At 42.8% G+C, this 18,830-nt stretch overlaps 1 protein-coding gene across 2 annotated transcripts in view; it reads left to right on the top strand.

Moving 5' to 3' along the window:
* TEX55 (testis expressed 55) overlaps positions 1-18,830 on the top strand; it is a 600,480-nt gene that overhangs the window by 460,184 nt on the left and 121,466 nt on the right. For both annotated transcript variants that reach the window (XM_086935534.1, XM_086935533.1), the window contains one exon: positions 2,945-2,989. In XM_086935534.1, coding sequence (XP_086791660.1) covers positions 2,945-2,989 — 45 coding nt within the window. The remainder of the gene's footprint in view (positions 1-2,944; positions 2,990-18,830) is intronic.

Here is an 18,830-nt window from a genome sequence, read left to right on the forward strand (position 1 = left end):
TAGCTTACGTGTTTTAAGCCATGCCCTTAATTACATTGGTCACGCGCCTTTGAGAGACCCCCCCCCCCCCCAAACACACACACTCCCCCAGTTTTGTCATCCCACGTAAAGCCCTGGAAGTAATTATATGCTTTTTCTTCTGTTTTCTTGAGATAAATGAAAAGTAATTATATGACAGTAGGGGCCTTATGGCATCATACAGGTTTATGAAGAGATGAACGGAGGGGCTAAATGGACTAGGTATTATTAGATTTCAGAGTGAAAAGTTATTTTTTTTCAGTTTTAGACAGCGTGAACTCGACGCTAAGGCCAGTTACATTGCACAAGGACACATTTTTTTTTAGGCGGGGGAAGGGGGAGGTGGGGGGGGGGGGTGATGGAGAGAGAGTAAGTGAGTTTCCCAGATTCACAGGCTGAGGATCCTGTTACTCAGATCCAATGTCAGCAGCTTCATCTGTTAAAGTGGGTGTACTTAACACCTTACTTTGTTTTACTGTAATGCAGATTTACAACGAGGCAGAAAGGCCAGGAGCAGCAGGGGGGAAGGGGAGACAACAAACGTTAGATAGTTTGGTTAGGGTGAAGGATCAGTAAAGGAGGAAGAGAGGGCAGGAAAGCAGGGGATTTGCCCTGCAATGTGAATATTTGCCTTGGTTTACAATCTACTCACCGTGCGTTGGAAGTGGTATGTCGGCGCTGAATGGCCCTTTACTAAAACATACATAAATAAACTGACAAATGCAAACAGACGAAGGATTCAAGGAAACAGAGTCAACATTCCGTAGACGAGTGGGGAAAAGACACCACACCTCCTCCCATGACTTGAAGCGTTAACAAACATAACAAGCATTTACAAGGGGCCGGAGACACGGACAGCGGGAGGGGGGGCGGGAACGGGCACACGGACAGCGGGAGGGGGGCGGGAACTGGCACAGGGACAGCAGGAGGGGGGCGGGAACTTGGTTTACAATCTACTCACTGTGTGTTGGAAGTGGTATGTCAGCGCTGAATAGTCCTTTACTGAAACATACATAAATAAACTGACGAATGCAAACAGATGAAGGATTCAAGGAAACAGAGACAACATTCCGTAGACGAGTGGGGAAAAGACACCACACCTCCTCCCATGACTTGAAGCGTCAACAAACATAACAAGCATTTAAAAGGGGCCGGAGACACGGACAGCGGGGGGGGGGCGGGAACGGGCACACGGACAGCGGGAGGGGGGCGGCGGGAACGGGCACAGGGACAGCGGGACGGGCGGCAGGAACTTGGTTTACAATCTACTCACCGTGCGCTGGAAGTGGTAGGTCGGCGCTGAATGGCCCTTTACTAAAACATACATAAATAAACTGACGAATGCAAACAGACGAAGGATTCAAGGAAACAGAGACAACATTCCGTAGACGAGTGGGGAAAAGACACCACACCTCCTCCCATGACTTGAAGCGTTAACAAACATAACAAGCATTTACAAGGGGCCGGAGACACGGACAGCGGGAGGGGGGGCGGGAACGGGCACACGGACAGCGGGAGGGGGGGCGGGAACGGGCACAGGGACAGCGGGACGGGCGGCAGGAACTTGGTTTACAATCTACTCACCGTGCGCTGGAAGTGGTATGTCGGCGCTGAATGGCCGTTTACTAAAACATACATAAATAAACTGATGAATGCAAACAGACGAAGGATTCAAGGAAACAGAGACAACATTCCATAGACGAGTGGGGAAAAGACACCACACCTCCTCCCATGACTTGAAGCGTCAACAAACATAACAAGCATTTACAAGGGGCCGGAGACACGGACAGCGGGAGGGGAGCTGGAACGGGCACACGGACAGCGGGAGGGGGGGCGGGAACGGGCACAATCAAAAGGCAGCACTCACCTGAACTTCTTCCGGCGGCGGTCGGCCTGGAGGAATGACAAAAAGAAACCTTTGCAGAAAAAAAAATAAACCACCGCCCACCGCCGCAATGACGTTCTCAAAGGGGCGGAGAGGGAAAAAAATTGCCGGAACGCCCACGAATCACCTCGCACAATGACGGACAGATCTCTCTTCCAATGGCTAGCCTCCATTTATGGAGCTAGCCAATGGAAGAGAGAGGCAGGACTAAACAACATACTGTTCTAACATAAGATTTCGCCTGCGCGAACGCTGCTGCACATTTGACGCCAGGCGAAACTTAAAAAATTCAAAATCACAGGCATGGTGGTCTAGCAGGCCACCATTCTTGTGTTGGTGCTAACTGAGACCTACCTCAAAGTATAAGGAACTGTTTCCTACCTGTTTTAGTTGCTAATCCTACGCGTTACCATCACTCAACCTTATGCCTGCATTCTGCCTTGAGCTTGGTTTTCTCGTCTGATTGACTACCAGTATTGAGAGGTGGGAGTAACACAACGGATGTAGTATGTATGGAGAAGGCCAATAGTAAATGTTCCAATCTTGCACAACTTAATAGAAGAATGTCATGGCTCTTAGCATATTTCTGATTCATGCAAACCTCACTTATTACCAAATTCTGGGAGCGCATTGGGTAAAAAGACTAGAATTTTCTATTTGAAATATTGCAAAAGATTTTTTATTAAATTACTTTTTGCACCTCTGATTAGATCTCTTTGTTTAAAATATATTTCTATTTTTATTCCAGCTTCTTTCTACTTTGTGGGTGTTTAGTGTTTTTTATATTCTCATTCCTCTGTAAACCAGCAGTTCATTAATCAACAATTCACTAATTCAACAACTGGCCTTTACCATTGTTTGAATGTGGAATAACCAATAGTAGACATAAATGTATTAATGAGTATATTCTCTTCATTATAAGATAGCCCACGATTGAAGCACCATATAGAAATATTTTGTCCAATGGACATTAAATTGCTATTACCATCCTTATTAGAACTCAGTTTATCATCTTCCATTTAATCCTATTTCTGACTGTAGGCTGGCGGAGCGGAAGATGGTCTCTCTTTGGCTGAGCTAGACAGAGTGAGTACAAGCTCAATGAATCTAAAATGAAAGCATGTATTGTTGAAACCATGATGAGTTTGTAAGAACAGTATGTAATTATTGCAATAAATATTTTTATCTAGGCACAGTGCTTCATTTATGCACCTTTTCCTTAAAATTGAAGACAGTGAAATATAATGTGTGTGGCATATTCTCTCTGGTCCACAACCATGTGTCTCTTCAGTGGAAAATCACAAAATCCAGTTCTTCTTATTTCAAATAGATTCACCTTCACCCAGATTCCATCCCATTCCCGAGAATAAATTCTAGGGTTATAATAGCAATTAGGCAGACGGTCAAGTGACCCACACCTCCACTGTGATACTCTCTGCAAAGTCAGCCCTGGAAAAAAGAGACCAACTCTGCAGCCTCATTGATGAGCTAAACATGGTACAATATGTCACACAACCAACCCACTATTAACGCCACACACTCAACTAGTATGCTCAGCAGCACAGATCACCCAATGCGGACCATGCATGGCCCTAGAAAGGAAGGCAAATTTGCCATGCAAGCCCTACATAGAGAGAAACCCAAAACATGCATGATCCTTCAATGAATTCTTCATCTACAGTCACCATCTAAAATGTATCTCTCGCCCAATCACCAAAACCACCGCCGACGTCTGAAGTCAAGATCTATATAAACACTTCGCCTCATGCCTGCAAAACCATGTAAATAACCGTGCAGCTACAAAAACACTAATGTACATGCCTAAGCATTACCATCCCGGTCTCCACAAACCTCATGAATAATAAGAGCATCATTAGCAGACAGGGAAAAAATTTATGAAATCAGATTCTCTTGAAGACAAGAAAGAAAATGGAAGCAATCAGATCCTCATCATCACAACACAACACAAAGGCAACTTATCACTTCAGGTGAAACCAAATCATACTCCAACACCATCAATGCACACTCTTCAAGACAATCAAGCATTGCATTAACCTCCTCCCACACTGTCCAATCCGGTATCCAACTTGTCTGTTAAAAAAATGAAACAATCTGACAGCATATCGACAATACCAAGCTTGCCTTCCTTTACCTACTCCTCCATGCAACCTCTCTGTGGTTGTCCTTCAACCTTGTCTCCCTCATAGACCTCACAACATTCTAAACACCCTCAAAGCCACCTTCTATGACGACAGTGCCTTACCACCGTCCTTCAGCAAAGGCCGCCGTTTTCAACACCTTTGACACAGGCGGCACTTCTTAGAAGTCCTCAACAAGTGCCAGATCATTCCACTCCTGAAATAGGTTCATTTGGACCCCACCAGATATTAGCCCTTGTTACAGCTACCCCTTCTTTGGCAAGATCACTGAAAGGCAGTCTAGACCCAACTACAACGTCACATTAGCACCAGATGTATCCTACCCGCCTACCAATCTGTCTTCAGATCACAATGGCCACTGAAATATCCACCTTACAAATTATAGGTGGCATCATCCTAATTACAGATAAAGATAACACCTGCCTACTGGTTCTTCTGAGCCTATCAGCTTCCTTTGATTCCATTATCACACCCTCATCCACACTCAGATGAGAATTGTCCACTGGTTGCTTTCCTTCCAGCCCAAGCAAACCTAGTTTGTTCTAAAGGATATTTCCAGATCCCAGACACCCAGAACCTGTGGAGTACCCATAGACCCATCTTTTCCCCTGTCATTTTCAACTTGTACATGGAGACCATTATCTACTTACTGACAACAGCATGAACATTCACCAATAAGCTGACAGCACACAAGTGTACCTGACAGTGACGCTTGACACATCTGCAGCCAGGGCACCTCTAGACTGCAGATGAAGAAATGTAAAACAATTGAAAGAAACCGAACACAAACCTTCTCCATCTATACACCCAGGATTTTGAACAATATCCCTGTAACCATCAGAACCATCCTCGCCCTCCTTCAGTTCTAAAAAGAGACAGAGACATGCCTCTTCGAAAAAACAGTACTGCTCAAACCATCTCCCCTAAGCTCCCTTCCATCAGCCCTGGAATTGTCCCTTTATTTTACTTGTTACTTTCAGCCCTCTACAGTGCTTTGCTGCTTCCGGCTGGGTTTGACACTATATACGTACCACTTACATGCAATACCTCGCGCTCACATGTTTTTGGCTCGTAGGTCACCATGACCATAGCTCAGCAGAAACTCTACGGGGAAAACCCAGCATCCAGCACAACATCTCTCTTGCTGTACTCAGCTCCACATGCAAACCTCTGTGGCCAGGCATCCACTGCTAACACAGTGTCTGCAAGGAAAAGTGCTAATTGGGCTAAGTAATTGGTGGATGTGTGCTGTTTAAAAACTGCGCAAAATGATATACCAATTCTTGTTCACCAGCTGGGACTGTTGCAGTGACAGCCCCTGATCCACAGGAAGTCATTGCCAGAAATGATTCATTGGGTGCATAAATGCAGTAAACTGTGCTGAAGACATCAGTTCCTTCTTGTGTTCCATGTCAGCATCTGGAGCTCAGTTGTTTCTTCATTTTTCATGATTTGGATTCATCATTCCCTCTTGAAGTAGGGAGGATTTCAGTTCTGCTCACTCGGTTAGACACATGTCAGTGAAAGGGGTCCTATTAGTGTTTAGGTTTGGAACATGAGACTGGCATGTGTGACCCCTGCGCTGTCATGCTATGATACTCTCATATAATCTTAAAACAAAAAAATCTTCTCAAAGAGTCATATCCGTTGGGCCAATTCTGAATACTGTCCAGGAAATGACTGGTGACTGACACCATGGATTACATACTGGGGCTCTCTCCTTTGTAAGGGGTAGAGGGTTGGAAGAGATGAGAAGGCACATATGAAGAGGCTTATTTTCAGTTTTTCTTCTGGAGGCTTTCTAGTTTGAGTGATTTTTTGGATCAGAAAAGAGTTATTTCAATTTGGGCACCAGGAGCCATTTGTTTTCTATTCAAATCTTGATTGCACATTAATGTTTGCTCTGCTTGACATTGAATTCCAGTTAGGAATGCAATGCAGTGTCAATTTATGAAAGTAGTGTGGTTTAATCATTTGGTGCATTATTGACTACTCTGCACAGGTGTTTCAACTGTAGTCTAAGTGTGTCTGGTAAGCAGTGAATCTTTTTGAGTGCTGGGTGATGTGCAATGATTTCATACAGATATAAGCAAAGTCTGGCTGCTTCATTATTATATATATATATATATATATATATATATATATATATATATATATATATATATATATATATATATATATATATATATATATATATATATATATATATATATATATATATATATATATATATATATATATATATATATATATTTGTTTATTGGTGAAAATAAACAATTAGAATAGCTGACTGGACAAAGCACATTACTTTTGTACAACATCACTGATTACATCTTACTATTCAATCGTTTTACAGTATGACATAAAGGTCTTGCTTTGTTGGTTTAGTATAATGCACTATATACATATCGTTGCACCCACTTAAACAGTGCTCTCTTCTTGGTACAGTACACCGAGCTTAGTCCCACCTCCCCTTGCATCCTCGCCTACATGGCGAGAGCCGTAAATCTGCATCTGCCTTAATTCACGTGTTCAGTGGGTGATTGCTGACTTTGTGGCAGTGTCGCCGTATGTTGTGTCTTGAGTGTTTGCTCTCACAGGTTCATGTGTCTTATTCCTCATTAAGTATATACAGTAGCTCCCCATATGTTTTTGGGTCGACTATGTAGGTGAAGCAAATCGTTATATACCTCAGACTGAATTTTGCAGTAGGTCATGTCTGTGTGCCATAGTTCAGTTGTGGGCACTGGGCCTTTGGCCCATCGCATTGCTACACAACGTTTGGCCAATAATATCCCCACTGCTATCAATTTACGGTGCGTTTTCCCAATATCCTTTGTGTATCCCATTAGAGCTATAAGTGGATCTACCTCTAATGTGATACCTGTTATCTGCTCTAGCTCTAGAAAAATAGCCTCCCAGAAGGTAAACACTTCAGCACAGTGCCAGGCAACATGTATAAAGTTAGCTGTTGGGTCTGCAAACCAATGGAACACCAATGGCACGGCACTGTACTCAGGAGTCCATATCTGTGTAGTCTCTCAGAGGTGTAGTAGATCCTGTTAATGTACTTGAATTGTATTAGCCTGTGAACACCATTTTGTGACACGCCCTGTTCAAAGGAGTTGGCTCCCGCTGCAGTAGAGTGCGTGGAGCGCTTCAGGATTCCCTTTAGTGCCCCATGTATGTGAGCCTCTGGCGTGGGCTTGTGCCACGCCAAGCTACCAAGGGGGTGAGCAGGGGATATCTTCAATGTGTAACTCCCTTACCCTGACTAGAGTGGTGGTTTCTGTTTGGCTTAGGTGTATGCCCTATCCAACCAGAAATCCCATTTCTAACAATATGGCAAAGAGAGAATTTCCCTTTTTGCTCGTGGTTGTTTCCAACAGCGTTTCCAACAGTGTAATGTTGTAAAGAATGCCCTCGTCAACAGGATTGGGATGTTTATACGCCCTGCTAGGGATAGTGGAAGTTTTATCCAACAGTCAGTGTCTTTCTTTAGTGTGTGTATTGCTTTCCTGTAGTTGTCTCTGACTACTATTGCTGGGTCCGTATGAATCTGTATGCCCAGGTATCCCACCGAATCAGTGGACCAATTTAAGGGATACTCAAGTGGAACCGGCTGCATTACTGGGGCAAGAGGAAATACTATGGATTTTCCCCAGTTGACGTGCGGCCCGATTCACAGAATGAACTTAAGACTCAATCCTAAACTTACTACTATTTTGGTATTCACAGAATGCACTTACTACTTTTGGCATTCGCAGAATGAACTTACTACTTTTGGTATTCACAGATATTAGGATTTTATCTTAAGTTTGTCTTAAGATACTTAAGATAAACTTAAGACAGACTTAAGACAGACTTAATACAAAATCCTAACTTAAGTCTGTCTTAAGTCTGTCTTAAGTTTGTCTTAAGACAAATTTAAGACAAAATCCTAACTTCTGTGAATACCAAAAGTAGTAAGTTCATTCTGTGAATGCTAAAAGTAGTAAGTGCATTTTGTGAATACCAAAATAGTAGTAAGTTTAGGATTGAGTCTTAAGTTCATTCTGTGAATCGGGCCCGTGGAGTCCAGATAGGGCTCCGTATCGCTCCTACCTCTCTAAGTACCGGGGCAAGATTCTTTTCCAGATCACAATTGTATATTAGTGTATTATCCGCATATGCAGAGACAATAAGAATGTAGCCGGGGAATGGAATCCCCCTATGGCCATTGTATTCTCATATAAGTCTGTCTGCTTAATTCTGTATTTTTGTAAGCATTTATGTCTCTTTCAGCGGTGGCCTGTTGTACATTGTTCTACAATAATGTAGTCTTGGCAACATCAAACCCATGGTGAATTCAGTGTAGTTTTAAATGGAGACGAGCTAGACCCCATGAACCAATATCTTTTGCAACCAACTGATAGGGCTGTGTTGCCATTATGGGCAGAAAACGAACTAGGGGGGGGCCTGAGATTAATTTGAGCATGCCTTCCATCACTTTTTTGTATTCTTCTTTTGAATGAAAGTGAGTCCCATGCTCACTGTGTCACTAGTATCAACCGGAACCCGACTCAAAAAAAGGCTCAACAGCCTGAAATATGTCTTTGGTTGCTTGTGTTCTGGTACTGTAGAGCGCCTTGCTCTCCAAGAAGAATCGAGTTCATTTAAAATCTAAACTTGAACTGGTGGTGGAGCGAGGGCAGCTCATTATAGTCACACTTTCATCAAGGTGATCTGCCCTCACAACGTTTACTTAGTTGGTAGTTTTATTTAAAAGACCCCACTGTCGATGGATTGTCTCTTGACTCTGATCATTCTCTGTAACAAAAGGAAGGTAGACCTTGCAGAGCAGACTGAACCTCACAATATTTAAGAAGTATTAGAAAATGGGGCTCTAGTTGCTAGATAATCAAGGTAGCATCCATGGCCAAAGCATCAGGAGAAACCTTGGGCTGCCTGCAGACTGACAAAGTATTTGCTATGCTTTCTTCTGATATGACCAAGCTGATAAAGGTCTTGCTAACAATGGCCACCGTTCCAATCCAACTGAAACAAGTAATAATCTCTCCACTCACAAAGAAACCCAGTGCAGACACTCAAATACCTTCTATTGTCTGATTTCTAACTTATGATACTCCAGCAGTCTCCTTGAAAGAGTAGTAAGAGCTCAACTCTAGGGCTACATTGAGCAGAACTGGCTGCTTCATGAACGCTTGTCAGGCTTCTTACCTTTGAGCGGGTCGGACATCAGATCTCGCCGTACTCAATTAAAGCCAGGCGCAGCCTTGATTCTCTCTGGTGCCGATGGCACAGTTGATCATTACATTACACTTTACAGATTGAGAGATTCGTTCTGGAAATCCAATATTGCTTCAAAATGGACCGGCTTATTTTTTTTGTGACAGTACTTAGCAAGCACAACTGGTATTTTCAGAATGGTCCTCCTGGGGATCTGTATGCGATGGCTCTAGTGGTTGGGCTGTCTCCTTGCGCCTTTTCAATTGCTACATGTGACCCCTTCTCAGCTACTACATCCATACTAAACTTCACTTACAGATGTATGTTGAAGACACTCAAACCTTCATCTGCTTGGATGAGAATTCTTAGGATCACAAAAACTAACCAATTGCCTACATTATCAGCTTCATTTGCCTAAATGGACTCAAAACAAAAATTCTAATTTTAGGTGTTAATACACCGCTTGTAGGTTCAGTAAGTGGACCTGATCCATTTGTTAATCTAAAAGATAAAAACCTGGGAATCGACTTTGACTTGAGCCTCTTATTCATCCTTCAAATCAACTTACTTTGCAAAATCCTATATTGAATTCAACTTGTTTGGTGATGGCTTGACTATTGAAATGTAATTGAAACAGGACTATTAAAGAATTTGGTTGATCGACTGCTGACATCAAGTCACTAAAATGTGTCAAATTTAGACAAAACTGGCTCTGAAAGTGCTCACCTTGCTCTGGCATGATAGCAGCATTGAATTCAAATCAATCTGCATCATCAAGAAGGTCTGTTGGAATAGAGGCCCAACATATTTACAATAATTGGGCCCAGATTACCTCTCCTCTAGAAACCTCTAGTCACCATCATCACTCCTGATACCAGGACACCCCCTTAACCATCAAACGCGACCCCTGGGTTCAAAATGTTGAAATGCTCTAGACTCAAAACTCAGATCCCAACATCCTCAAATTATAAAGAAAAAAATTTTTTTAAGGAAGCTTTTATCTAGCACTTATCCCAAGCTCCTGGGTTTAATAATAGCTGAAGTGAATACAGACTCATCCGACTCGATTCTAAGGGCCGGATTATTTTTGTTATTACACTATGCTCTTATTTTCTATATGCACTAGAACCCCAACATTATTGTAAGATGATACTCAGTACTTTACAAGACACCTGAATATATAACTAACATGGCTGCCTACAAACAAGAGACTCCATCTTGTTGCCTGGATAGTACTTCTTTAGCAGTTCCCCAGGTGATGCAAGTGGTACAAAGAGGTGTCTGTGGTTTTTTGAGTTGATATTTATGTTCCTGTCATTTTGGTAACACATAAAAAGTGGTTCAAAAGTAAAAACATTTGCTTATGAGATCCAACAAAGAAAGAGCGGGAAGAGGATATATGCTTCTACAATTGCAGGTGAAGCAGCTGCATTTTTGACTTTCTGGAGTCCACTGATAATGAAGTTGGTAAAGTTGGGCATGAGGCAAATAAGATAACCATTGCTTGAACTGGATTGTTTCATTCTTGACGCTATGATACTAACGACCTGATTACACGTCCCCTTATAATTCCAAGGGGGCTGATACTAAACTCCACATTGGAAGTTCGGGTTCTGCAGTAACTCTGTATTTCCTTATATTTCACCCAGATACTTCACCTGCTAAAAGCAAGTGGAGTCTTTGGATCAAATAAATACCAGTAACGAAATTAGGAATCAGGGCCGGATGTACTGATTCCCTGGCAATACCTTATTTATCAGGCCCCCTAAAAGTCCCACTTGCAAGAATTTGACTGGTATTTTCTTCTCCTCTGGGCTTACCAGTACTCCCAGTATCGGTAACTGCAGGGAGAATGGATAACTGTCAGCATAACTAGGGTACTTGTAATAAAGCCCAATGTGTATTTATGCAAAACAAATGCTAGAATTTAAATCGTCAATAACGGATCCCTGATTTTCCCAAAGAAAGCATATCAAGACTACAAATTTAGGAAGCATCACATATTTAGGAAGCAGAAATGTCTTTAAATGTCTTCTGAATTATAGGTTTCTCTTGGTCTCCAAAATAAATGTTCTCAAAATGGATGTTTAGGCAGAAAATATTTCTTACAGTGATTTTCTTGTTCTGTTGACATTAAACAATACATCCCAGATAATGTCAAAGACCTGATAGAAAAGTAGTGAATCTGAGTTTCTTGTAGAAACAAAGGGCCCTCTTATATAGAAACATTATGAGTCATAGATATAACAAACAGCTTAACTCCATGACTTGAGATGGTGCTCTTCTCAGAATCCATTGGTGGAGTCTTCTTAGTTTCTGTTATTGCCTAGAGAGAAGAGACTTAACTCCATGACCTGAGATGCTGTTCTTCACATAGTCCAGCACTTGAGTCTTTCAACAAGTTATCTTCTTGCCTATATGGCACCAGATTTGACTTCATATCATGAGGTTTTCTGATTCTCTGTTCCTGGTGTCTCATCCTCTGTGTTGGAGTTCTGTATTTTGTCTTAGGCAAGCATCTCGTCCATCCACCCCCTGATTTGTCTTTTTAAAATTAATTTGCTTAACCCCTTGGCCGCGGCTGCAATTCCGCCGTGGCGCTGGGGGGAGGAGGGCTGTGCAGGTCCACCATGCTCGTGACGGAACCACTCCGTCACGAGCCACGGGTGCGCTGTACTTGTGACGGAATGGTTCTGTCACGGCCCCGCCCGCTCAATAGAACACGCCGCACAGGCGCAAAATCACTGCAGCGAAGGCGTGCCGGGCGGGCCGTGACGTAACCACTCCATCACCAGCACAGCGCGTCCCTGGCTGGTGACGGAGTGGTTCCGTCACCAGCATGGATGTGGTTAAGACCAATCTATCTGCATGGAGATGAGAAGGTCCACCAGAAACAGCAGGAAAATCCTTGAGATACCTGAACTGCGTAAGAGGGGTCCATGCTCCCGTTGCGACTGACTAAGTCTGAGGACATATTAGAAAAAAATAACTGCAACACCTGTCCCAAGAAAAACACTTGTTGATAAGCTATTGTGTTAGAGAATTAGGACATAGTAGTATACTTTCAGTGAAGTGGTGAAATTCATGATGTTATGTTATGTTATGTTATGTTATATTGTGTTTATATAGCGCACGGCTACTCTAAAAGAGTGTCCCGGCGCTTTCCACATGCAGCTCAGTGTAAATAACACATAAATGATGTAATATACATAGTTTAGAGGGACATTCTATATATTCTCTCGGTGAATTTCAGATATTTTAAACAGGAGATATCCTCTACGTATCTATTTATTTTAAAATATTTTAAATGTTAAAGTATAAAAGTCTCTGAGAGACGCTTGATTATACCTAGGTATCTAGGAATCTACACTTCAATATCTGACTGTAACTTTTTGGAGACCCACCCCTTATATCCTTTTATGCTTTTGATCAATGTTCCCTCTATGTTATTATCGGTAACCTCACGTTTTGTGATATGAAGCAATATTTTTGGTAGTTCATTCTAAAAAGAACTGATGTTTGATATCTGTAATAAAAAATTGACTGCTTTGACTATTCTAGAAAAAACTAATAAAAATGGCACAAAAAAAGATGCTCTAGCATTCTACCATATATATATATATATATATATATATATATATATATATATATATATATGTATATATATATATATATATATATTCACAGAAAAAAACCATAGGTTATAGACCATATATAGTTAGGAATTTGCATTTACAAAACCTTGAAAATTCACTGAAAAAACCATAGGTTATAGACCATATATAGTTAGGGATTAGCATTTAAAAAACCTTATTTTATTTGCACAAAACCATTGAAATTCCATATATAGTTAGTTGCACTAACTATATATCGCGGACCCGCAATCCACTGCTAATGATGTCACATATTACATCATTCATGACATGGTCAGTGACATCACTGATGACATCTCAAATGACATCACTGATGACATCACTGATGACAACACCCAGTGACTGTATGTTTCTGTAAAGTTAAAATATGTCTTACATATTGAAGAATGAGTGGATGTATAAGTGTCTGGATGAAGGATTTAGTAGGTGGATGACTGACTGTATGAGTGAGTGTTTAAATGTGTCTCACTGAGTGCATGGGTTAGTGATTAAAGTGTCTTAATTTGGCAATCATTATTTATGTTCTTCTGTAAACTGCTGCATGTTTAAATCAGTAGCTATATCAGTAACTATATGGGTTATTGAATGGTTGCCCAAGTATTTGTATGGGAGACTGAGTATGTGTGTGGGTGGCTGGGAGGTGTATGACTCTGTGCATAGATGTGTGAGCAGTTGATTCACTAGATGTATGGATTCAAAAGTGCATGTGGAAACAGCTGTATGGACAGTTGACTGTGTGCATGAGTGTATTGGTGAGTGAATGGATATCTCAGTGCTACATATCAAAGTAAGTACATATGTAAAACACACTCCATGTGAGAGTTGACATATATAAATAACTGAACATAAGAGCCAGTGAATGTGAGAGTGGCTGTATGAATCATTGTGAACTTGTATCAAGGATTGTATAAGAGAGTAAATATGTGTTAGTATATGTTTGAATAAGTAAGGTGTGTATAACTGTATAGTTGAGGAAATGGAGGTGTGATTGATTCTTTGCATGACTGACTAGGTGTGTGGGTAACTCCATGGATGTGTGACAGTCTGTGAGTGCCTGTTTACACTGAGTGTATCTAAGGTTATATTAGAGTCTGAAGATGTATTATCACATAAATGATATCATCAGTGATGTAATCAGTAATGTCAAATGAGATGTCAGTGATGTCATCAGTGATGTCATTTGAGATGTCATCAGTGATGTCATCAGTGATGTCATTTGAGATGTCATCAGTGATGTCATCAGTGATGTCACTGACCATGTCATGAATGATGTAATATGTGACATCATTAGCAGTGGATTGCGGGTCCGCGATATATAGTTAGTGCAACTAACTATATATGGAATTTCAATGGTTTTGTGCAAATAAAATAAGGTTTTTTAAATGCTAATCCCTAACTATATATGGTCTATAACCTATGGTTTTTTCAGTGAATTTTCAAGGTTTTGTAAATGCAAATTCCTAACTATATATGGTCTATAACCTATGGTTTTTTCTGTGAATTTCATTGGTTTTTTAAAAGCTAATATCTATAGCTGTAAAATATATTCTTTATTAAGTGACGTATCACATAGCCCGTGAGACGCCTAATGATGCATCGCATAACCGTGACGTATTGTCTCTGCAGCGCAAACCAAACCCAAAACGTAAGCGCGCCAGAACACGCTTAAAGATATATATATTTTTTTTTTAACCTTAATTAGACAAAATCCACACGTGCACATATCACAAATGTTCAAAAAACACAATATGTCGGACTCCCGTTACGCTGCCGGTTAGCTGCCCGGTTAACGTACCAGGAAGCACCTTTACCGCGAAAAATCACAATTTTTTTTTCCACCCCCCAGGGAACTTTAATAGCCCCCTCATCAATCCTAGGGGTTCAGGAGGGGTTTGCCTTACCCCTTTCATTCATTTACACCTTTTTTTTTTCCACCTCTTGTCTCTCGATCCCACAGAGAGACAAGATGGCGGCCGCTCCAGACTGTTTACAATGATAACAGCCAATCAGCTTCTCCTCAGACTCCCGTTACACTGCCGGTTAGCTTCCCGGTTAGCTGCCCGGTTCGCGTACCAAGACGCGTCTCTACGGCGAAAAAATCTGAATTTTTTTTTTTTTTTTGGGCCCAGCGTGGCTCTATAATATCCCCTCATCAATCCTAGGGGGTCAGAAGGGGTCTACCTTGCCCTCTTTCCTTCATTTCCCCCTTTGTTTTGGCCTCCTCTTGTCTCTCGATCCTACCGAGAGACAAGATGGCGGCCGCTCCGGACTGTTTACAATGTTGACAGCCAATCAGCTACTCGTCAGACTCCCGTTACACTGCCGGTTAGCTTCCCGGTTAGCTGCCCGGTTCGCGTACCAAGACGCGTCTCTACGGCGAAAAAATCGGAATATTTTTTTTTTTTTTTTTTTGGGCCCAGCGTGGCTCTATAATATCCCCTCATCAATCCTAGGGGGTCAGAAGGGGTCTACCTTGCCCCCTTTCCTTCATTTCCCCCTTTGTTTTGGCCTCCTCTTGTCTCTCGATCCTACCGAGAGACAAGATGGCGGCCGCACCGGACTGTTTAGAATGTTGACAGACACCGGAGAGCCAATCAGCTTCGCTTCGCAAAGTTCCGATACGCGAAAAGTACGCGAACCGGAGCGCTGCCCGGAGCGCTGTTACAGATATATATCTTGTTTTAAACGTTAATTTCTCAAAATTCACTGAAGCACATATATTGAGACCTAGCAAAGGCACATCGGGCTAACAGTCCCTACAATTTTGCCAAGTTTCGTGGAAATCCATTCAGCCGTTCGGGCTAAAAGTGAGTCCAACCGCCCTATGGAAATTAACATGGGAAAAACGCGTTTTGGGACCCCCCTTTTTTCTCAGCCCCCCCTTGACGAACCCCCCCCAAATTTCCAGGAGCTGCTCAGAAACAAAATGTGCCATTTTCCTGAAAATTTCTGCCAATTCCGTCCACAAACGCCAAAGTTATTAGGCATAAAATTTTCAAAAGTTCCATAGAGAAAAAATCCTAATATATATACCTACTGGCTATCGCCAGTAGGTAATATATATATATATATATATATATATATATATATATATATATATATATATATATATTCAGAAACACTCCTCCATTTTACCGGGGGCCTCCGGTCCTGCAGGGCAGACTCCAGTCAGGAATGGAGATCCTGAAAGAAAGCGATTCTGCCACACAAACAAAAGGAGTCCAACAGCATCTTGGGAGGCAGCAGACTTTATTCGTCTATACCGAGTGGAACAGAGCTCAATTGTCCTTACGCGTTTCGGCGTTCCATGACGCCTTGATCACAGGTGAGCTGTATTAACAATCCTAGTGGTCACGTGCCTGAAGCAGGGATACTACCTCAGGTTCCATAATGCACCATTCTGTTACTATCAACGTGCATTGAAAATTCCATCTGTGCTTGATAGCGTTAATTTACTTCTTTCTGCACTGTTTTTACTGTTGGTGCTGAGTTTATTTGCATAGTGCATGAAAGTTGCTCCACGGTATTTCAATTCGCGCTGACCTCTGCGTTGTTACCCGAGAGAAGGGTAGTTTCTCTCATCTCCCTTTCTCGCCATTGCTGCCAAATAACTGCGGTTAGTCCATTTCGCTGGCAGACAATGACGAGTGGTCCATGCCCCCTCAGTTAATATTCAGAAACACTCCTCCATTTTACCGGGGGCCTCCGGTCCTGCAGGGCGGACTCCAGTCAGGAATGGAGATCCTGAAAGAAAGCGGTTCTGCCACACAAACAAAAGGAGTCCAACAGCGTCTTGGGAGGCAGCAGACTTTATTTGTCTATACTGAGTGCAATAGAGCTCAATTGTCCTTACGCGTTTCGGCGTCCCATATATATATATATATTTTTTTTGTTCAAATCTGTTTTTATTGTGAACACAGCGATAAGCCTACAACCCCGTGCTGAGGCCGGCCGCGCATAGAAGAACTTGTAAGTGCATACCACCCGGCGGGGAAAAGCGGAGCATTAACACAGCGCCCTGCCTACAACCCCGCTGGGGGGCCGACTGCGTGGCTTATGGATAACGATTGCAAGAGTGGCCACACGCGGCTGCTGTATCACTGTGCGGGGGAGGCGCATTGGAAGTCGATAACTGCAGTGTCACATTTCCAAAAGGCCCAACGGGGCACAAACTGCCCCATAAGGGGGCGAAGGCCAGAGTGGCAAGTAGGAAGGAAGAAGAAGTCAGGTGAGGGCTAATCAGAGGTGAGAGGGAGGGAGCCAGGGAGAGATAGCAATAGTATCGCAGCTGTTGGTAGGAGGGCAAAACCAGGCGGGCTTGCGGGTCGTAGCAGTGCCTGCATTGGGGAGAACAGTCAGGGGCATAGTCTGCTTGGGTCGGCAGGGATAAGGGCGTCCTCAAATAGGTGCAGCGCACGGAGTCTAGGGGGCATGTGACGCGCATAGCTGATAGAGCACAGGTGGCGCACAAGGGGTTCCCACACTGCTTTGAAGCGCGCGCCCCTCATTTGGATCCGCGCCGTAAGCATTTCCATAGCCAGGACCTGCCAAAGGCGCACAAACCAGGAGGCTATCGGCGGCGCTTCAGCCCGTTTCCAGTATAAAGCGATGAGTTGCTTGGCAGCGCCTAGCATTTGAAGCGTAAGGATCCAGTCGCTGCGCGTGAGGGCCCTAAGCGCAGGGGGTCGAATGCCCAGCAGAAGCGTGCAGACCTCTTCAGGCAGGGGAAAGCCCAACACCCTCTTGATGTGACTGAGTACCTACTTCCAGAAGACAGCTAGGGTAGGGCACGTCCACCAGATATGCACGAAGTCTCCAGTCGCAGTGCCACACCTCCAGCACAGCGGCGAGGCAGTGGGGAACATTTTGCTAAGTCTCAAGGGAGTGTAGTACCATTGCGTGATATATATATATTTTTAGGTCTCGCCTTTTCCATTCCGAAGGAATGGGAAATGGCGAGAATTCAAGTGCTCAAAATACTCGTGAAACCACTGGTTTTTTCGTACGGTTTTCTTCGAGTTCACGTGGCCACAGGCACGCGCTTTTGGGCCATAAACTTTCACGGCAATCTGTTCCCCAGCTCCAACACCTCCACTCTCTCTCCCCGCGCACAGCCTTACTTGGATTTCTCCTCCCCCTCCCCAGCCAGCTTCCCCCAGGCCGTGTTTCCTCCCCTGCTACCTATTCACAACTTGTTTTTCTTCTTATTTCAGCACTGCATGGGAGACCATTTGTTTTCTTGCTCCCTCGTTTATATACCGCTTTCCACTCACAACCACCAGTATTGTATTTGATTTTTTTATTAACCATGCTTTCTTTGCATTTGTAGAAATCTCTACTTATAACCTTTTTTAAAAACTCCAATAATTATAGGGAGCCTTCTAGAAGCACATCACAGCTGATTTCACTGCGTGAGCCTGTGATCTTGTGCATGCTGTAGAATGCCAGTGTTCTCTTTTTTTCATTATTAATTTCTGTATGGGGTGTTTTCCAAACAGCAGAGTAAATCATGGAAGAGCCCTGCTTATCTGGTGATTTCTCTTCTTTACTCCTTTGTGAGGTCTTTGAGGCCTTGCATCGACTGCAAGGCGCTGTGTAAATTCACACTGCAGCTTCAAGAGGGTAGTGTTGTGCTATTACTAAACTCGTTATTTCATTGTCCACTTTTGAGTAATGTATAACATTTACACAATAGTACACTGCACCGCGTTTCTTTGTCGTACACTATTTTTTTAGTATATCCTGTTGGTGCTGAATTTATCATATAAAATCATGCATTTTCCCTATGTACAGGGGTTCCAACAGGATGATTTTTAAACTTAACGAGTAACTGACCGTGCGAACCTGCTGTACTCACTTGTAAGGAAAGTGGTGAAATTGCCCCGG

Source organism: Lissotriton vulgaris, chromosome 8 (genome assembly GCF_964263255.1).
Source record: "Lissotriton vulgaris chromosome 8, aLisVul1.2, whole genome shotgun sequence".
NCBI classification, from domain to species: domain Eukaryota; kingdom Metazoa; phylum Chordata; class Amphibia; order Caudata; family Salamandridae; genus Lissotriton; species Lissotriton vulgaris.